The 20,400-nt window shown below is 64.9% G+C and overlaps 6 protein-coding genes across 6 annotated transcripts in view; 5 read left to right on the forward strand and 1 right to left on the reverse strand.

Annotated features, from left to right (window-relative positions):
* Window positions 1–34: 34 nt before the first annotated feature.
* On the forward strand, window positions 35–1,632 carry EMIHUDRAFT_458953 (hypothetical protein; the record flags this gene model as incomplete). Its single annotated transcript, XM_005769967.1, has 6 exons — window positions 35–303; window positions 423–583; window positions 685–786; window positions 853–971; window positions 1,094–1,381; window positions 1,602–1,632. Exons 1-6 carry the CDS (start codon window positions 90–92, stop codon window positions 1,630–1,632), a joined length of 915 nt encoding a protein of 304 aa, XP_005770024.1. The 5' UTR covers window positions 35–89.
* Window positions 1,633–10,395: 8,763 nt separating this feature from the next.
* EMIHUDRAFT_445187 (hypothetical protein) lies at window positions 10,396–11,362 on the forward strand (the record flags this gene model as incomplete). Its single annotated transcript, XM_005769968.1, has 2 exons — window positions 10,396–10,860; window positions 10,962–11,362. A coding segment is annotated over one exon (424 nt), but the record flags the coding sequence as incomplete, so codon positions are not given.
* Window positions 11,363–11,750: 388 nt separating this feature from the next.
* On the reverse strand, window positions 11,751–12,819 carry EMIHUDRAFT_118498 (hypothetical protein; the record flags this gene model as incomplete). Its single annotated transcript, XM_005769969.1, has 2 exons — window positions 11,751–11,795; window positions 11,926–12,819. The coding sequence occupies 2 exons, from the start codon at window positions 12,817–12,819 to the stop codon at window positions 11,751–11,753; spliced, it is 939 nt and encodes a 312-aa protein (XP_005770026.1).
* Window positions 12,820–15,261: 2,442 nt separating this feature from the next.
* Window positions 15,262–17,075, forward strand: EMIHUDRAFT_458954 (hypothetical protein; the record flags this gene model as incomplete). The annotated part of the gene is made up of 4 exons (XM_005769970.1): window positions 15,262–15,592; window positions 15,671–16,008; window positions 16,098–16,399; window positions 16,985–17,075. 3 exons carry the CDS (start codon window positions 15,262–15,264, stop codon window positions 16,167–16,169), a joined length of 741 nt encoding a protein of 246 aa, XP_005770027.1. The 3' UTR covers window positions 16,170–16,399; window positions 16,985–17,075.
* A 260-nt stretch (window positions 17,076–17,335) lies between these two features.
* Window positions 17,336–19,188, forward strand: EMIHUDRAFT_243949 (hypothetical protein; the record flags this gene model as incomplete). The annotated part of the gene is made up of 4 exons (XM_005769971.1): window positions 17,336–17,482; window positions 18,084–18,165; window positions 18,314–18,555; window positions 18,697–19,188. 4 exons carry the CDS (start codon window positions 17,336–17,338, stop codon window positions 19,186–19,188), a joined length of 963 nt encoding a protein of 320 aa, XP_005770028.1.
* A 284-nt stretch (window positions 19,189–19,472) lies between these two features.
* EMIHUDRAFT_458955 (hypothetical protein) overlaps window positions 19,473–20,400 on the forward strand; it is a gene marked incomplete at its 5' end in the record, with an annotated part of 4,333 nt that continues 3,405 nt past the window's right edge. The window contains one exon of the mRNA XM_005769972.1: window positions 19,473–20,377. Coding sequence (XP_005770029.1) covers window positions 19,473–20,377 — 905 coding nt within the window. The remainder of the gene's footprint in view (window positions 20,378–20,400) is intronic.

Raw genomic sequence — 20,400 nt, forward strand, 5'->3', positions numbered from 1 at the left:
GGGGGGGGGGGGGGGAGGCCCAGCCCGCCCGTCCCCTCCCGCGTGGCAGGCGGCAGCAGCAGGAGCCAAGGCGCCCCGACAAGCTGGCGATGGTGGCCGCCACGCGCGCGGCGGCGGAGCACGCTACCGAGCGGCGCCTGGAGCACGCCGGCGTGCCCGTCGCCTTTGACGCGTCGGCGCTCGATGTCGACGTCGGGGCCCTGAAGCGCATCTTCGCGGAGCACTTTGCCGACAACACCCGGCCTGGACAAGGGCTGCCACCTCTCCTCCTTTTTGACGTGCTCCTCGCCCTCCTTCGCGGAGGTGCCAGACCCAACACCCCGCCCCTTCCCCCCTCCCCAGCCCCCGCCCCCGCCCGCGTCTCCGCCCCCGCCCCCGCCCCCGCACCGCCCCACGCCAATCTCCCCGGGCGCGCACCCGAGTCGCAAACGGTGGCTCTCAACTGCCCAGGCGCACGTTCTGGGCCCAGTTTCTGACGCCCCCGCCGTCACAGGTGCTGCGCGCGCTGCGGCCGCTCATCGAGAAGGTCGGGCTCGAGTCGGACTTGGAGACCCTCTTCGAGCGCGATGGCGAGACGGGCGTGGTCCGCGCGTCGCTCGTCCGCTACCGCTTCGAGGCACGTCCGCCGCGGCCCCCGCAGCGCCGGGCCGCCAGCTGACGCGGGAGCCCCTTCCCCCCCCGCAGGACCTCCTCCTCGAGGAGGGGGGCGCGGCGCCGAAGCTCTCCCCGCACCACGACCACCTGGAGCGGCCGGGCGTCGCCGCAACGCTGCTCTTCACCCTGCAGGCCGCCCTTCGCCCCCCCCCCCGCACCGCCGCCCCCTCTTCATGAGCCGCCCGCCGACGGTGACAGGCGGGCGCGGTGCCGATGCTCACCGGCTTCATCCCCTTTGGCGGGCAGGGCAGCAGCCTCGCTCCCCCAGGCTCCGGCCACCGCGCGTGCATCGGCCAGCACGCCGCCGGCTCGGCACTGTGCGCGCACCCCCCCTTCCCCCGCCTCCCCAAGCCCCGCCCTCCCCCCGCCCGCCCTCCTGCCGCCCTCCCCGCAGCGCACGCCCCCTCCACACGCCGACGCGACCCCTGCGCCGTCGCAGGATCTTCCGCCGCCTCGTCAACGGCATCTACCAGCACTACGTCGAGGGCGCCGCGCCCAAGGTGCTCAAGCAGGTCGGCGGCCTGCTGCGCGCGCGCGGTGAGGCGGTCATGCCGCGCGACGTGGTGGCGCTCTGGCTGCCCGATGCCGGCGCGGCCGCCGACCCCGACATCGGCCGGTCGGGATCATTCGCCGCGGGGTGCGACGCGCCCGCGATGGCGGAGCGGGAGCACCGGCTGATGCTCCCGCTGGCGGAGCGGCTCAAGGCGGAGGGCACGGCGACTTACGAGTTCGGCGCCATCGCGACGGCGCGAGAGGCGGCGCTCGGCGGGCTGCTGCCGGCGGCGCGGGCGCACGAGGAGGAGGAGGAGGCGGCGAGGGCGGAGGCGGAGGCGGAGGCGGAGCGGTCGTCACGCATTCTCGTCTCGTCTGGCACGCGCTGGACTGCGGCAGAGCGTGGCATCCTCCGCGCGGCGGTGGCGGACGCGGCGGGCGGTGAGAGCCGCAAGGCGCTTGCGCGCGAGGCCCTGCCAGCCCTGAGCGGGCGCTCGCTACCAGCTGTGGAGTACCAGCTTCGCGGGGAGTGGTAGCTTCGTGAGAAGCAGGACTGGCCGTGCGCCCCAGATGAATGAGGCGCGGTACGTCGCTTGCCGTGTTGACGGGGGGTTGCGCTGTACGACGGGAGCGCGAGAACTGCATGACTGCGCCGTGTCTGCAGCTACTGACGTACACGGGATGGCCGCTTGCGGAGCTTGTCTTGTGTTGCGGTAGCGCACACTTTGACCCTGCATGATCCCGCCGAAGCCGAGCGAGTGTGTGAGCAATACGTAAAAATGACAGTTTCACGGGGAGTGTCTAGATGTACGCTATGACGTAAAGCCGTATGTGGAGTCGGTCTGCAGGTGCAGCGCCGTAGACCTAGACGGAGCCGAGGCAGCACAGAGAACTTAGCATTTTCGACACCTTTTGGAGAAATGTAGTAGTGGGCATTCGATTCGCCCCCAGGGGAGGGGGCTGCGGGACCCCGGTGTGTGTTGAACATCCCGGTCTGGACGATGTGTATTCACGACCGAGGGCACGCGAGCGCGCTGCGCCGACATGTGTTAGCGGGTGCATGTGTCAGCTCGTGTGTCAGGCTCAGGGCTCGTGTGCCTTCTTCAAAGAAATTGTCCCCTTTTCAAAGTTTCCTTTTTTGCTCGGAGGCGGAGCGCGGAGAGGAGGGCAGGATACGGCGGGATATTGCGGGATATCGCGGGATATGGCGGGATATGGCGGGATATGGCGGGATACGGTCAGATATGGAGAGATACATCAAGATACCGCAAAAGAATCGTCAGACTAGGGCTTTGAACCGGCTTTGCTGCACTCTGCGACGCTGCGGTACGGCCTGTCTCTGGGGTGTGTATGCCTCACGAGCGAGGCGGAAAGGCCGCGTGAACTCCCGTAGAAGCTCGCGAAGTGCGGATGTGGAGCGCCGCGCCGGGGGACCTCCGCGCCGGGGCCCGCCGGGGCCACGGGAGAGGTCAGAAATCGTTTTGGGTGAGAACGGCGTTCCGCTCTGGGTAAGCTCAGCTGTGAACTTCCCAGTTGTTTGCTCGCTCTTGCTTGCGCGTGACCCCTTGCGTGCACGCCCATAGCGCTCGCTTGTGGGGGTTAGACTACTACAAACCGGTCACGGCCCCGTCCAGTTTGGTCCCTTGGCCGGCGGCCCTGGGCCGCTCGGCACCGCGCGGGGGTGCCGTTGAGCGACCCTACGGATTTGTTGTGGTCGATTTTGGCCAAAAAGCCCAAAATGTGCTACCCAGTAGTAGTAAGACCGGCTGGGAGCGGGGGGGCGAGATCGACGTCACCGGTTAAGTGCCGGTCAGTGTGGAATCGGCGATCGCTGCCCCGGCCCCCGTCTTGCCTGTCCCTGGCGGCGACGGACGTGTTTGAATATCTGAGGTGATGTCTTTGCGGGTCAGCGAGTACGCAGGCTGTGCGGTGCCGGAGCCCTCACGCAATTATTCGACCCCTTGGACCGTCCTTTTAGCTAGCCGGGGGTGGAAATAAGGTCCGAGGGAGATTGAGGGGGCGCACGCCCCACGCAAACAGAAACACACCCCACACCACACACGTCCCACACACACACCACACACAAACACACACACCACACACGTCACCACACCACACACACACACACACCACACACACACACACACACACACACACACACATACACACACACAACACTGCTCTATCTCTATCTCTCAGACACACACACTCCGTCAAGCCCTAGGTCAAGCCCCAGGGACGTCGGACTCCGCCCACGACGTAAGCAAAAAATAAAATATGAAAATTGGTGTTACTAGCTCCGAGTAGAGGGGGCGTTCTGCTGCTAGGGAAAACCTGGAGCGCGGTACTAACCCTCGGAGACCTGTGTTTACTTTACGGCCCTTTCCCTGCGAACGCGCACCCCCAGGGCTAGGGCTCTCTTGCCCGCAACCCGATGCCAATCATCCGGCCCGCTGGATGCGCTTCTCAGCTCCCTGGCCCCTGGATGTGCGGTTGATGACTGCACTCCAAGTGCTCCAAGAATTTCATGTTTTCCGTGCACAGTCCGGACAGGCTGCCATATACCTCTATCTACATGATCGTGCTCGTGCCAACCGCGTGGCACCCGGTGGGTCGGGCCCAGGCCGTGATCTGTGATCTGTGATCTGTGAGGGTCCGCCCGCAGGCGCATTTTGTATACCGAGGGTGCCGAGCGCAGGCAGAGCCCACAGGTCGGACCTTAAGACAGCGTTGTAGATCCCTGGGCGAGGGTGGTGGAGAGGGCGGTCCGGCGGCGGAGCACCCACCTCCTCCCGGCGTGCCGGGAGGCAGGATGTCACCCCCCGTGATCCAGACCGCCCCGTTGGAGGTAGGCCGCTCGTCTAGCCAATCAGCCTTAAGCGAGCGGCCTGGCCGTTGGTCACCCCCCGTGATCCAGACCGCCCCGTTGGAGGTAGGCCGCTCGTCTAGCCATCGGACTCGCCGACTCCTCCCGCGAAAACAGAGGCGTGGAGGCCGAGAAGAGAGTCGACGAGGAGAGAGAGGGACGAAGAGAGTCGACGAGGAGAGAGAGGGACGAAGAGAGAGGAGAGAAGGGAGAGGGGACGAAGAAAAGAGGGACGAAGAGAGAGGACGAAGAGACAGGACGAAGAGAGAGAAGAGGGGGGGGGGGGGAGGGGGACGAAGAGAGAGAAAAAATCTTTTCTCGCGATGGAGTTGCGTGTATAAATAAATAAATACAACGGACACGCGTGTAAAAATTCTTTTATCCGGGTTAAAATTCTTTTTCTCGCGATGTCCACCCCGCCGCGCCGCTCGCGTCGCCGCTCGCGCCGCCTCGCCCCCGCCGCCCCCGCCGCTCCCTTGCCGAGCACGCCGCCGCCCGCCCGCCTCCTCGACCTCCCCACGGACCTCCTCGTGCGCGTCGTCTCTCGCTGCGAGGCCGTCGACATCGCTCGCGTCGCGGCCGTCTCCCGTCTCTTCCACGCCTCGCTCGCTAGGGAGGGCATCCGCTTGCGGGCGCAAGAGCGCGGCTACGAGCTGCCGGCGCAGCCCGAGGGCGAGAGCTGCGCCATGCGGTGGCTGTGCTATTCGGCGCTTCTGCGCGAGGCCAACCCGCCGGCGAGGGTGGCCGCAGGCAGTCGGCACAGCCTCTTCATCGACGGCGAGGGGCGGCTCTCGTCGTGCGGCAGTGAGGTAGCGGAGGGCGAGGAGGAGGACGAGGACGACGAAGTGGAGGTTCCAGGGCTCCTCGGTCACGGCGAGGGGGTGACGCGGTTCAACACGCCAACCCGCCTCCCCTCGACGCTGGGCGGCGAGCGCGCCGTGAGCGTGTCGGCTGGGTATGGCCACAGCCTCGTCCTCACCGCCGACGGCGCCGTCTGGAGCTGGGGCTTGGGATGGCAAGGCCAGCTGGGCCACGGCGACGGCCACAACCAGCTGCAGCCGAAGAAGGTGGAGGCCTTGGCGGGCCAGACCGTCATTGCCGCGGCGGCTGGAGGGGCTCACAGCCTCGCCATCACCGCCGACGAAGCCGTCTGGAGCTGGGGCGGTGGCTACGCTGGCCAGCTGGGCCATGGCGATGAGCAGTACCAGCTGCTGCCCAAGAAGATCGAGGCGATGGCTGGCCAGCGCGTCGTCGCTGTGTCGGCTGGAGATGGTTACAGCCTCGCCATCACCGCCGACGGTGGTGTCTGGAGCTGGGGCTGGGGAGCCTCTGGCCAGCTGGGCCACGGCGACGGGCACAACCAGCTGCTGCCGAAGATGATCGAGGTGTTGGCGGGGCAACACATCGTCGCTGTGTCGGCGGGAGGCGGGCAACGCTGTGTTGGCTGGAGCTGGGGCTATGGAGCCTTTGGCCGGTTGGGCCACGGCGACCAGCAGGATCAGCTGCTGCCCAAGAAGGTCGAGGCGATGGCTGGCCAAAGCGTCGTTGCTGTGTCGGCTGGAGGCATCCACAGCTTCGCCCTCACCGGCGGCGGCAGGCTCTGGAGCTGGGGCTTGGGAGGCCACGGCCAGCTGGGCCACGGCGGCGAGCAGGACCAGCTGCTGCCGAAGAAGCTCGAGGCCTTTGCTGGTCGTCGCGTCGTCGCTGTGTCGGCTGGAGTTATGCATAGCCTCGCGCCCACCGCTGATGGCGCTGTGTGGAGCTGGGGCAATGGAGGCTTTGGCCAGCTGGGCCACAGCGGCGAGCAGGACCAGCTGCTGCCGAAGAAGGTCGAGGTGACCAGCGTGCGTGACCGTAGACCGTCTGTCGTCTCCTCACGTCTGGGGGGGGGGGGGGGGGGGGATCAAGTTTCGTTATGTATCTCACACTATGTATCTCACACAGTTGAGGTGGGCGTAAATCGTACACCGCTAACACGCGCGCTCGCTAGCGCATCTTGTGCGTTTGCGTTTCGTGCGCTAGAGCCCAATGGTAGGCCAGAGGGGTCAGAGGCTAGTTCCATTTCACTCTGACACGCTAATCTTGAAAACGTCCAACGGAGCTCCGTGTTGCTCCCAGCGCCCTCCCCCGCGCTTCCTGCGGCCCTAGCCGATGGTACTAGCATGGAAGGTCATCTGGCTACCGCGATAGCGACCCAACTCGTCGACATCGTCCGATGATGGTGCCTCAAAGTCAGCCTTCGGAGGCTATCGTGGGGTCGAGCCGGCAGTAGCCGTGACATGTGGTTCCACCACCCCTCGTAGGCTTTGCCTCTGACCGTCACCGTTCCCAGGCTGCCTAATGGGATGGAAAGAAAGGCTCGGCGAGCGTATAGAAGCGTGCTCGACCTCGTCGTGGCAGCCTGCACGGCAGCGCTGGCAGGCGCGATGAGCGTCAAGCCACCTGACCCGAGACGGGTCGCAGGCGTCGTACCGAGCGCGTCGAGACCGTGTCCTGATGCGCTCTGCACGGGTGAGTCACGTCGGCGTCAAAGGAGCGACGTGTGACCCGTCAGAGCTTGATCTCCGATCTCAGCGGCGTCGAGTCGTCTCCGGTGCGCAACAAATGTACCTCCCCAGGACGCGCAGAGTCAGCTGCGACCCCGCCGAGTGGACGGGCGCACACCGCGCCCCCTGCTGTGTGCGCCCGTCCACTCGGCGGGGTCGCAGGTGCCTCTGGAAGGCACCGAGAGGTACAATAGTGCGCAAATGGTCAAAATCAAGGTTTTGTAACGCGAGCTGTGCCACAGTGAAATGGAACTAGCCAGATGAAAATATGCCCGGAACAACCACAAAGCGCACTGCAATGACTGTACTAATGCCTGGGATCACACTGCTATACTCTTTATCCTCCAGACATGTCTCTGATTAAAGATACACGAGCACGAAGTCGCGAAATTTCGCGCTCTGGCAGCGGCCGCGCAGTGTGAGCACCCCCTACCGCGACCCCACCGTGGCGCACCGCCCACTACGAGATGTCAGCCCGTGCGCGCTTTGCCGCGCGTGCCGCCGCGCCGCGCCGCGCCAGCTCCGGCTTGGCGAAGCGCCAGCCGAGGTGCTTCTCCTTGCGCCACGAGTCCTCCACCAGGACGGTCCAGGTGAACGACTCATCCTCGTCGTAGCGGCTGTCCTTCGGCCACTTGATCCGCACCGCGCCCCACGCAAGGACCGTCTTGCACTGCGGCGTGCGCTTCGTAGTCGTGCCGTCGGCTCTGGGGGGAGGCGGGGCCCCTAGGGGATACCCATGCGGAGAGGAGATGGGGTCCCATGGCCCGCCGCACGCGCGCGCCGCAGGCGCCGATTTTTCGAGATTTTTTCCCGCGATTTTTCACTTCATGAGAATTTCGCGTATTGCGACCATGCTATCACGCCTTGCGACAGCCTGTCGGCGCTGCTGACCGTGCCATGATGCACAATTGATCACCTGCATAGCTCGCGGCACTCCAGCATTCAGTGACGACCTGATCGTACGGCCAGTAGGAAGGTGTCCTTCCAGCGTGTGCACGCTTCTGACGCAATGCGCGTCACAAACTGGGGAAACTGCCTCGGATTGGCTGCTGGCACTCTCGAGGCTATGCCTACACAGCCTCGCGCGCATGGGCAGTCAAGAGGGACCATGCACCTTCTCACGACAGCGCCGGTAACTCTCTCTTGGACCGGCAAACGTGGTGGTCTCGTGTCACCGATGTGGGACCAGTGCGGCATCGCGCCATCGACAGCTCTGAACTGCGCCTCACCACTGACCGGGAAGGCCGCCAAGTGGGTCAGCACCGGTCGCACATTGTGGCAGCAGTCAGTAGTGCATGTCTGATAGCTAGAGCAGCAGCGTCAGGGTCGCAGGGTCGGATCGTGTCAAGCCTCTCGCCCGGCCGGCCGCGTGCAGACGTCGGCCTGTCTGCTGTCTGGAGTGATCTGTCGGCGGTCAGTACGACCGATCAGGTCGGAGTTTTCTGATGGTTAGAGGGTCTATCTGTATGTACTCCTCGAGATCTCTCCAAATCTGCCCTCTGATTAACCTAGCTTAATCGGGAAGTCGGTGCTAGTAGAGACTAGTAGAGCCGGGCCCCGTTTCCGCACACTGCGGCGCGGCGCACGGTGCCTCCGGGGCCCCCGCCTCCCCCCAGAGGCCGTCGGCAATCTCGACCACCTCGCCCTCCGCCCAGATGTAGTGGGTCTTGTAGCCGCGCTTCTTCGCCTGGTTCGGCACGCGATACGGCCAGCGCACCTCGAGGTGGACGTTGAGCAAGCTGGCAAAATCTGGAGGGCGCTCGGGCTGCGCGTCGGCGACGTGGTCGATCTCGCCCGCCTCCTCCAGCCGGTCGCGCTCGTCCTCGGCCGCCTCGCGCAGCTCATTGGGCGTGAGCTCCTCGCGCGCCGCCATCAGCACCTCGGCCTGTGCAGTGGGCGTGCCGAGCTGCTTGAAAGGTCTTACGCCTGACGACGGGCGGCGGCGCCACGTCGGGGAGCTCGTCCCTCTCGCGCAGGTCGCGCTCGTGCTCGATCAGCTCCTTGAGGTGGCCTGTGAGCTCCTCGACGGTGCCGACGTACTCGTCCGTGCTGGAAGACCAGCGCGCCGCGAACTCGGCCCACTGCAACCCGCGCGTGCGCATCTCGTTCTGCTCTCGCAGCCAATCCAGCTTGGCCTGATTAGCCGTGCAGCCCGATCGGCAGGCCGGGGCGCGGCACGCGCAGATGCTCCGCAGGCCCGCGTTCAGCTGCGCGACGGATCGCACGCCCCGCTCCTGCCAGCGCTCAAAGAAGGACATGCCGTACGCCCACTCCGTGACCAGCGCCTTCAGCTCCTCCTGTGACGCCGTCTTGGCCTTCGCCTTAACATACGCGGCGTACTGGGGGCGTTATCCGCGCGGTCGACGGCGCGCGACGGGCGCTGCGCCAGGCGAGCCCACTCCACCAGAGTGTGTTGCTCTTGCCACAATAGCGCGTGAAAGTAGCCCAGCGACGCGGCGGGCGACGGCGCGTCGAGCAGCGCCTTGCGGTGGCGCACCGCGTCGCCCGTCGCAAAAGACTTCATCCGCGCCGCGTGTGCGAGCGCAGATGGGCCTCGTGCGGCGCGCCGTGGTTTCTTAGATTTGTGCGGGAATCGCTTGGTAGGGTTTCTTAATGGGACGCTTTCCGTCCCCAAGCACGATCCGGCCTGGGTGCGGGGCTTGATAGAAACCGGCTTCAAAGAAAAAAATCCGCGGGCCGGAGGAGAGAGAGGGAACATTTCTTCGGTGACATAAGTGTACCTCTATCTAAAAGAGCGTGCTCGTGCCAACCGCGTGGCACCCGGTGGGTCGGGCCCAGCCCCAGGCCGTGATCTGTGATCTGTGATCTGTGAGGGTCCGCCCGCAGGCGCATTTTGTATACCGAGGCGGTGCCCGGTGCCGAGCGCAGGCAGAGCCCACAGGTCGAACCTTAAGACAGCGTTGTAGATCCCTGGGCGAGGGTGGTGGAGAGGGCGGTCGGCGGCGGAGCACCCACCTCCTCCCGGCGTGCCGGGAGGCAGGATGTCACCCCCCGTGATGCAGACCGCCCCGTTGGAGGTGGGCCGCTCGTCTATCCAATAAGGATGGCCTGGCCGTGGGAATGGCCGAGTATCCGAGAGGCGGCAGCCTCTGCCCTCGGAGAGGGGGGGAGTCTATGACCTACCTAGTTGTCCGGCATGCGAGGGCACGCTCGGCCGTTCGGAGTCCCCCCCTCGTAGAGGACGTCGGAGGGAGGGGAGGACGACTGTCTCCGCAGGCGGACCTCAGTTACGAGCCGCCCTCCCCTCGAGACGCGAGGCCAGCGCACTTGGGGCCGAGCCCCAGCGTGCACCGTCCCACACGCCTCACGCGGCCTCTGGCTGGAACGGGATCGCAAGCGAGTCCCCCAGGCCGGCGCGCGTCTTCCGGGAGAGGAGCCGGAGCGAAGGACATTCTCGCGCGGCCGTTTAGAATGGGACCCCCGATGATGCCCCCCCCGACCCCCCGACCCCCCGTGCCCCGATCCCCCGACCCCCCCCCCCGACCCCCCGACCCCGCCCCGATCCCCCGACCCCCCGACCCCCGACCCCCGGCCCCGGCCCCCGGCCCCCGCCCCCGACCCCGGCCCCCCGACCCCCGACCCCCGAAGCCCCGACCCCGACCCCGACGAAGAAATTTACGTCTAAACATTAACAGGTGCCCTTAGGCTCCCTGCCGGGTTCATGGAGTAGTTTTCAACCAGCAATAGTCGCACGTCTCTGGAGATCATTCGTTACGACTTTGCCCCAAGCGCAAGAATACCGGATGAAGCGCCCGCCGATTGGACCTCGCCCCGGATTTCACCACCCCGCTTGTGGCAAAAACAGAAGGAGACGCGCGCGAGGCGACACAGCCGCACCGCTCTCCCACATCGGTCACCGCCACATACAGCGAGCACCAGCGCCGCCCATGTGTGTCCGCTGCCGACTCACCTTTGGACTCGCCGACTCCTCCCGCGAAAACAGAGGCGTGGGGAGGCCGAGCACCGCGCCCCGAGGGTTTCGACGTGGGCGGCAGGCCGTCGTGGGACAGACCGACGCGCGCGCAGGGTCGACCAACAAAAAGGCACAAGAAGCCGGACCGGGCCTTCGAAGCGGCTCCTCCCTCACCTCCCTCACCCTCCCCGCCAGCCTCTTCGCCCAGTGACGGTCTTCTGCGGCTGCTCCGCCCTCACCTCCGTCACGCTGCCCGACAGCCTCACCTCCATCGGCAAGCAACGCCGCCTTCCGCGGCTGAGCCGCCTTCGTCCGCACAACTTGTAAGCCCGCCGGCCTCGCCTCCATCAACAGCTTCGCCTTCTTCGGTGCAGCACCTCCCTCGCCCGCGTCACCGTGCCAACCACCGCCACCATCGGCGAGGCCGCCTTCTCACCCGCCACCGCCGTCCTCCGCCTCCCGCCCGCAGGTATGCGCAACCTTCGCAGCGCTGGTTCGAGGCGGTGGACGGGGCTCTGGCCTACAAGCGCTGCCGCTCAAAACCTCTACGGCTGCGGCCCGGATGGCGTGGCGCGCCAGCGCAACCTCGAGGCGTTCGAGGCGATTTTGCGCAGCCCATGGGCTCCACCGTGAGCGCCTGGGGGGACGCGCACTGTCGCGTGCGTCCTTCTGCAGTCGCCCTCGCCCTCGCCGAGCCGTGGACGTTGCGTGAAGAATGCGCGCTTCGGTGCTTTGCATCTCCTAAAGTCACTACGCTCGGAAGTGTTTGTGCGCGGGGCGAGCCAAACCTGGTGTTGTGTGCAGCCCTGCCCCTGGTGAAGCCCGCTCGGTGTGTGTGTTCTCGTGCGCCCCGTCGGCCATGCTCGCAGCAGGCCCGCGTCGCCGCACGTCGCAGCTCAGGTCTGGCTCGCTCGCGTGTGCGGCGCTGCAGCGGCCAGCGCGCGGTGCGGGGGGGGTCGGTAGCCGGCGTCGCGGGAGTAGCCCACGCGAAGATGTGTGGCGCCGCGCAGCGTACTCTTGTTTTTGTTCACTACGACGCCGCGCGCAAAAGCCAAAACCCCTATTTCTATCTCCATGGTGGCGACCGGGCCACACGCGCCGCGTGCCGCAGGTGAGCACTCGGCAGGGTGAGATAGGGTCGCCGGGCGGCGCCCGCCCTGCGGTCTTCTTCTCTCGCGCCCCGGTCGTCCCCCCATCGCGCCGGCGCGCGCGTGGGGCGTGGCCGCCCCCCCCCCCCCAAAACACCGCTCCTCTGAGCTCACTCCTCCCCGGCGGCATAGTACGCGTCCGTCGGCTCGTGCGCCTAAGGTCAGACGCCAGGCAGACGCGCTCAACACGCACACAGTGCTCTCTTCAGCCGACCGCCGCATCGGGTGCGCCTGCGGCTGGAGTCGCGCGCGCTCGTCGTCGTTCCTCCGGTACCCCCCCGGCACCGCCCCAAAGCTGGGCAGCCCGCCCCCGGTGGCGTTGTCGGCCGTCGGGGCGAGCGAGTAGGGCGTATGCGCAAGGTCCCCCCGCGGCTGACCCGGCGCGAGCCCGCCTCCTCCGCCCCCGCCGCCTCCTCCCCCGGCGCCGCCCGCAGTCGAGTTGAGCAGCACGAGGGAGAGGAGGATGCAGGTCCAGACAGCGAGGAAGCCGTTGACGGTTCTCGTGAAATCGTGCGGCAGAAAGGTGATGACGAGCCCCTGCGTCCACCAGCCGGCCGTCGCCAGCGAGACGATCCGCGCCTGCTGCGCCGCCAGCCCCGGCTGGCTCAGAAGCCCACCGCACCCCGCCGCCGAGACGAGGCCCACAGCGAGCGCCCACGCGTCCACGCCTGAGCGGCTGTGCACGTAGCTGCAGAATGCCTGCAGCGCCACGACGGCGGAGCCGATGCAGAGGAGGAGGAGGAGTCCAAAGTCCCCCTTGGCGAGGCGAACGAAGCGGTCGACGGCGCGCGCCAGGTGGCCCGAGTAGGGCAGCGCCGCCGCGACGCTCGCAAACAGCGCGCCCCACGTCGAGAGGTGCCCGTTGCCGAGCGTGGTGAAGGGGCCGGTGAAGGTGAGGCCGAGGCAGGCGAGCGACCACCAGGCGAGGAGGAAGCGTGTGGCGTTGGGCGCAAACGTGGCAGGCAGCGGGGTGGGCAGCTTGACGGCCAGCGTCAGCGCGAGCAGCAGGCCGGAGAGCGCTGCGGAGACAGCGCCGGCGGCGATGCCGGCGGTGGAGGAGAGCGAGGCCGCGGCGACGAGTTCAAACGTGGACGCCAGGACCAGCGCTGCCGCAGGTCCAACGTCGCTGCTGGCTGGTGCTGCGCCGCCGCCGCCGCCGAAGAGCGGGGCAGCGTCCATCGCAAACCCGCGGAGAGCGGTGAGCGCGATTCGGAGACGGGTTGTTGAGGGCTGGTTCTTTTGATCTTCGCTTGCGATGTGATCTGTGATCTGTGATCTGTAAGGGTCCGCCCGCCTTCGCCTTCGATGTTATGAAACAACGCAAGGCGGACATGGCATATCGCTCTCGGGCCCACAGACATCCCGCACACTCGCCGCACACCCGCCGCGGCCCCCGGCCGGGAGAGAGGGGAGTGACAGTTTGGGATGGCAACAGAACGAGTATGTTGAGTCCTGGCTCAACAACGCAGGGTAAATGTAAGCCGGATGGCTCACAGGCCACCTCTCGCGCCCCGATCTGACCCTCTACCGCACTGAGCACTTCCGCCCCCTCGCTCCCAACCCATCCAACTCGCCTCGGGCCGCGCCGCGCAATCTCGGGCGATCTCGCGCAATCTCGGGCGATCCCGGGGCCGCGCCGCGCTATCTCGGGCGATCTCGGAGCGTCGCTCGCGCGGCGGCACACCTGCTCAAAAAAGGAAGGGCCTGGTTGGAGCCACGGGGCTCACGAGGACGTGCTCGCTCGGTTCTCGCCGCCTCGCCCTGCGCCACTTGGGCCGGTGAGGCGGCGCCCCGCGCGGCGCGTCCGTCGAGACCGTGTCCTGATGTGATCTGCACGGGTGAGTCACGTCGGCGTCAAAGGAGCGACGTGCGACCTGTCCGAGCTTGATCTCCGATCTCAGCGGCGTCGAGTCGTCTCCGGCGCGCAACAAATGTACCTCCCCAGGACGCGCAGAGGCTGCTGCGACCCCGCTGAGTGGACGGCGTCACACCGCGCCACCTGCTGTGTGACGCCGTCTACTCGGCGGGGTCGCAGCTGCCTCTGGAAGGCACCGAGAGGTACAATAGTGCGCAAATGGTCAAAATCAAGGTTTGTAACGCGAGCTGTGCCACAATGAAATGGAACTAGCCATGGTCACCAGTAAACGAAAATTCGACTTTGAGGAATCATATCTCAAAAGGCTGGGTGAGAGCATAGCACGTGTTGTTGTATATTAGGCCGCATAAGGTCAAACTTGACCCCAGAAGCATCAAGAACCCGATGCTCCGGCTCGACTGTGCCGGCACACTGCCTCCCTCCTCGCGCACGCTGCTAGCAGGCCGTTGCGGCCCGTGGTGCACCAGAGAGAGAGGTCGACGCGTTGCCCCCGCCGGCGACCCCGCGCGGCTCAGGCCAGCCAGAAGGTGTGTGGTGACGGCACCGTGGCAGGAGTGCGGAGAAGAGCTCGCCGAACGCGAGCAGAAGATGGCCAAAGTGTGCCAGCGCGAGAGCCTCGCGAGCGGGCGCAGAAGGAGCTCGCCGTGACACGATGCCGGGCGGTGGTGGCGCTCTGGCGACTGTGCACAGTGGGCAAAGTCAGGCTGCAACAGGGCAGCACGTTGGTAGTGCCCTGCTGCAGCCTGGCCTGACATGCACAGGGCGAACAGAGGCGGTACTATCGTCTGGCGCTCGAGCGGAGCGAGTGGAGCCGAGCGGAGCGAGTGGAGCCGAACAGAGCTGCCACCGCGCCATCTGGCGCTTAAGACTTAGAAACGCTAAGCGATCTCACGGTACTTTCGTTTACCCACACTCTGCGAGTAAATAAATGTAAGCCGGATGGCTCACAGGCCACCTCTTGCGCCCCGACTGACCGATCTACCGCACTGGCCACTTCCGCCCCCTTGCTCCCAACCCATCCACCTCGCCTCGGGCCGCGCCGCGCGATCTCGGTCGAACACGCGCAATCTCGGGCGATCTCGGGGCCGCGCCGCGCTATCTCGGGCGATCTCGGAGCGTCGCTCGCCCCCCCACTTGCTGTCCAGGACACAGCTCTGCTGTCCAGGACACGCACCAAGGACAGCCAGCGCCGCGACTGTGCCCGGCCAGCCATGATCACCCCCGCGGATCGCCTCCGCCCCCGCGCCCGTGCCGGCGCCGCCCTCCTGGCGGCAGTGGCGGGCCTCTTGCTGCTCGCTGGCTCGGTCGCTCACCTCCGCCCAGCGCACGTCGTTAGTGCCAGCGAAGGCGCGAGCAGCGAGGATGTCAGTGTTAACGGTGCGCCCGGCCCGCCGTCTCCCCCCTCCTCGCCGCCTTCCCTCGCCAAGCAGCTGTTGCTGGCGCTCGAGCAAGGTCCCATCGCTACGGACCTGGAACAGCTGCTTGAGGAACATCCGGCAGCGCCTTGGGCTGGCATCTTGGCCCAGCCCGCGCACGAGCAAGGTTATCAGATTCGCGGCGTCGACATCAAAAGGATATTCAGATTTGGCGCGCGAGGAGATTTATCAGATTTGGCCATTGCCCAACAGATGTACCCGGGCGCCATGTTGGAATGGTCCAACAACATGCCCCTCCTCTTCCTAATGTTCGGGAATCTCGGCTCTTCAACCCCCCCGCCCACCCCTGGACGCCTCGACACGACCTGCATGACATGCCCTACTTCGGAGCCACCGACTTCGTGCGAGGACATCGAGAACATCATCTCGGTCGGCGGCTGCGCGGCAGCGTGCACCGGCGCCGTCGAACGGTATATCAAGACCTCCCTGGTGGGGCACGTTACTGAGCAGGACTGCTCCTATCTGCTCCCAGCTGACGTGATCTCGCTCCTGCTGGACACGGGAGTGGATCCGAATACGCAGTACATGGGTATGACACCGCTGGCCCTGGCCGCCAGCAACGCCGCCCTCCCAATCGTGGAGGCGCTGATCGCGCACGGCGCTGACGTGAACGCGCCGTACGAGATCCGCGGCGCAGATGGTCGGAACACCACCGTCTCTCCCCTGGCGCTGGCAGCCATGACGGCATCCGGCAGGTCGAGGTCGCCCTGCCATGGAGGGGAGACGTTGGCTGAACTGTATCGCTTTTACTGGAAGTGGAATCTCAAGAAGAGGTACCTGAAGAGCGAGGAGCAGGAGCAGGAAGAAGCGGCAAGTTGCCACGAGAGCGCCCTGCGCACGATGAAGGCACTCGCCGCTGCCGGAGCGGAGCTCTTGCCGTCCGATCCCGCCCAGCTGACTCCGCTTCAGGCGGCTCAGACCATGCACATGCGTTTCACCATGCCTGGCTACATGACCCCGTTGAAGGAGAATCCCTTGTACTCCCTCGGGCCGCAGTACTTCGTCGAGAATGTGCAGAACACGGCCGACGCCAGTCGCGACGTGGTCGACCTGCTTGTGCGGCTCACAGCCTCTCCCACACCCCGCCCCGCCCGGCGTCGATGATCTTTGAGTCGGCCGAGAATGGCGACGACCACTTGGCGCAGACGCTGATGGCCGCTGGGGCGGAGCAGACTGGGACGTTCCGCGCTTGGGACGGGCGGTGGGCTAGTAGGTGAGAGGGGGACCGGCGGGCTGGGGTCGGATCCGTTCGTCGATGAGTGGGCGCTGAACACTAACTGTGCGTGAGGGTGGATGGGTACTCGGAATGAGGAGTGTCTGATACGTTGTGGCAGTCTAGCGTGCGTGCAGCGGTAGCTCAGAGCCAGCTCTTGTCTGTCTGGGTTGCAGTATCGGGGCGCGGGATCGGGGTTCGGCGCGGGGTCGTGATGTTCCGGGCTCGCTGTCCATACGTGGCTGGGTTCACAGCAATTGTAGGGAAACGAAGGGACCAAATCACGGTCGCGGCCTTCCGACTCGCGCCTCCGCCTCACTGGCACTATTGTAGCCCTGGCCGGTGCGCGTGCGGAGTTGAAGTTCCGGAGTGAAAATTCGAACGCGTTCTCTCACGGTGACCAAAAAATGTCCACCTCAGAGGCACCTCCGGAGGCAGGCCGCCGCACGCCGGCGACACAGCTCCAGCTGTCGAGCTGACCCGCAGCTCCTCTCAGAGCGGGAACTGTGACGAAAGTTGACTGAGGCGGTTGTCAGGAATCATCATACGGATCACATGGTGGCTCTCTCATGACGGGAGACCGCCCGACCACTCCTGGGTGGCACTGTCACCGGTGTCGCTCGACGTCCTGTCGACAGCGTGCCGACAGCGACACAGATCATGTGGGACGCGTCGAGTATCGACCTCTACTGCTTACCCAGCCTTCGAGTGTATCCTGGCTGTGGTCCCACACCCACTGGTGTCCATCTCAGAGACCGCAGGAGGTCATGAGGGTCGATGGGAGTGCCAACCCCACAATGCCTAAAAACCCAGCCCAGTATTCCCCTCACCTAACGTGACGAAACGGGTACTACATATTTATATACAGTCCGCTTGCTGGGAGGGAGTTCTCTAATTGTCGGTTCAAGACATTCAAGTCCACGTTGTCGTTGGGCTTGGGGCGTTGGAGTAAAGCCGTAAATAAAGCCGTAACGGCCGTCCCGCGTCCGGAGACTGGGGACCTTGTATGTATCGCGCGCGCCTTGCGGGGGGGGGTTGCGGAAAAGAGGAACCTCTTAGCGCCATCGCCATGGTGCTGCAAGCCAGCGCCGGGCGACGACGACTTGGATCATTCCGCCTGGGGCCACAAAAGCAACAACACAAACAATCTCTCTCAAAAGCTCGCTTGTCATGCAGTTCGAAAAGATCCGCGTTTTCCACGGCCGTGATTGTGCGTGCCTTGTTGAGATCGCTGCAACTTCCACACCTAATCTTTGCCGTGAAAGTTTTGGCAAGATTGATATCTCGACAACCTCTTCGGTGGATTTGGAGCTGACGGTAACTCACTCTATAGACATTACATTCATTGGAGTCAAGAGCAAGCTGTAGTAACTGATGGGATGAGGTATGCATTGGCTATGTCGATATCTGTTTGTGCAGGTAAACCGGTTACGGGCAAGCATGACAAACTGTTTGTTTACAGTTCAAACGGAAGGAAGAGCCCAAATCACTGTGTGTGCCACATTTCTTGTTGGCTTCTCTCTCTCTCTCTCTCTCTCTCTCTCTCTCTCTCTCTCTCTCTCTCTCTCTCTCTCTCTCTCTCTCTCTCTCTCTCTCTCTCTCTCTCTCTCTCTCTCTCTCTCTCTCTCTCTCTCTCTCTCTCTCTCTCTCTCTCTCTCTCTCTCTCTCTCTCTCTCTCTCTCAAACAAACAAACAAACGGACACGATTGACTGAGACTCCTTTGCTTAGAGGTCGGGGTTGTGTTTTTGCGTGAACAGGCCCGGGGTTGTGCTTTTGTGTGAACCGGGGCCTCCAGGGCTCGCACCTCAACCTCTCATATACCAGCGCGCAGGGCACACACACACACACGCAGGGCCAGCAAAGGTATTTTCTTCTCAATCTGTTTCACAGCTGTCTGTGAAGAGTCCTCGAGCACAGGCCCAAGAGAAGCATGGCGAGCGCTCGTTTGTCCCTCCCTCCATCACGAGCTTCTCCTCTGCCATCTGCCACTATCGACGAGGTCGACGAGGAGGCGCTATCGACCATGACAAAACAACTCGACTTTGTGGGTCGCACACCCTCACCAAGCGACAGCTGCGCCCGCCAAACTCAGATCTACAAACGGGCGCTGCTATGGCTGACGATGCTCGTCCAAGAATCTCTTCCAGGATTCGAGCTCCTCGAGTACGGCGCCCGAAAAAAGGGCACGGACACAGAGTGGTCTGACATTGATGTCGTCGTCGTGGGCAGCTCGGAGGAACGGGAGACACTGCAGCGGTTCCGGAACCTCGTGTTCAACAAGGAAGCGGAGCTCTTGCAACAACTCGGCATCAGGCAAGTCATCATCAACGACGAGAAGCTGACTGCGCGCGTCCCTACGCTAAAGTTCAGTCTGACTACCAACCTTCACGTGGACGTGACGGCTCACGACAGCCGACGCCGTGACTGTCACCACGGTCTTGGAATGGTTAACGTCATCACAACTATGCGAGAGACGCAGTGCATTTGCACGCCAATGCGGCGATGGGGACCGCTGGTCCGCTTTTTGAAGGCCGCGCTGCACGTGTGTGTCCTGCCGGCCCTCGCCGCCTCGATCGACCTGCGCTCGTTTCACATAGAGGTCTTGGTGCTATGCTTTCTGCTTGATAGCAGGGTATGGCCGCGGAAGGCCTATTCCGGAGAGAACGCAAGGGCACAACTGCTGCTCGACCTGGTCGAGTTCTACGCGACCAGGTTCCGGCCCAGAGAGCATTACATTCACCATGAGCGGGGGACAACCAAGATGTACTTCGTTCAACGGCAGGAGGGTCGCATGGGTGATCTGGTTATGAGCAGCTTGCTGCCCGCGAGCGATGCGGAAGGTGACGCATTCTACGATAGTCCCCGGGATGGCGGCTGGGAACAGGTGATCAAACCGTTCTTTCAGACGATCTCTGACGGGATTCGGAATCAAAGCTGGTCCCCGGAACTTGAAGAGCTACTTGGTGTCGGCAGGCCCACGCGCTCAGAGCGGTTCCGGAACCGGCTTGGAGGAAAAGGATAGAGTCTCATCTCATCCGTTTCAGCGATAGCAATTTAAGCCCCCAAAGCTCCTCATTTCTTAAAAGGTCTTAAAAAACTGGCACGACAAGGGCGCGGACTGGCGCGGACTAGCACACACACACCGGCTCACAAAAAGAATTTAAAAAAAGAACTCCCACAGCAGACAGGCTCGACACAGGTGCGAACTGGATTTGCTAGTACTATCACAAAAGAAATGGACGCACGCCGCCACTGAAGTGCGTGCGGGGGCACGTGCTGGCAGCTTTTGCCCCTGGCCCTGGCTCCATGGCCGCCGCGCCCTCGCTGGCCACGCTGCAGAACCTTGTCCGGCGCGACCCGGATGGCTACACCGAGGAGGTCGGCCGGCGGCTGCGCCACTTCCAGTCGCTGCTCGCGCTCGTCGAGCAGCAGCCGGGGAGCAGCCCGGCCGACTTTCTGCCGCTGCTGAGCTTCGTCTCGCACATCGCGGCGTGCTTTCCGTCGCTGATGGCCGACCTGCCCGAGGGGCTCGGCCGCCTCCTCGAGGAGCGCCACGACGTCCTCGAGCCCGCCGTGCGGCGCGCGCTGCTGCAGGCGCTCGTCCTGCTGCGGAACCGCGGGATGGTCCCGCCGCTCGCGCTGCTGCAGCGGTGCTTCCGGCTGTTCCGCTGCCGCGACAAGACGCTGCGCGCGCGGCTGTACGCCTACGTCGTGACCGACATCAAGACAGCCAACCGCAAGGCGCGCGACCAGCCGCTCAACCGCGCGCTGCAGAACCACGTCATCCACATCCTGCAGGAGCCGAGCTCGGTGGGCGCAAAGTACGCGCTGCGCGCGATGATCGAGCTGTACCGCAGGCAGGTCTGGCGCGACGCCAAGACCGTCAACGTCATCGCCTCCGCCCTCTTCTGCCCCCACCCAAAGCTGCGGATCGCGGCGCTGCACTTTCTGCTCGGCGCGCACGACGCGCCGCGCGACGGGGAGGACTCGGAGGAGGAGGAGCTTCAGGAGGCGCGCGGCGCCGTCTCCAAGCTGCGCGAGCAGCTCGGCGGCAAGGACGGCTCGCACGAGTCTCGCCCCGGCCGCTGCGTCAACAAGAAGAAGCGCAAGCTGCAGCGCGCCATGCGCTCGACCAAGTCACGAGGCAAGGCGGAGGCCGCGGCCTCGTTTGCGGCGCTCCACCTGCTGCACGGCCCCTCCGTGCTGCCCGGGTGTGGACGGCGTCTCTTCACGC

The sequence above is a fragment of the Emiliania huxleyi genome (genome assembly GCF_000372725.1).
Source record: "Emiliania huxleyi CCMP1516 unplaced genomic scaffold EMIHUscaffold_404, whole genome shotgun sequence".
NCBI lineage: Eukaryota > Haptophyta > Isochrysidales > Noelaerhabdaceae > Emiliania > Emiliania huxleyi.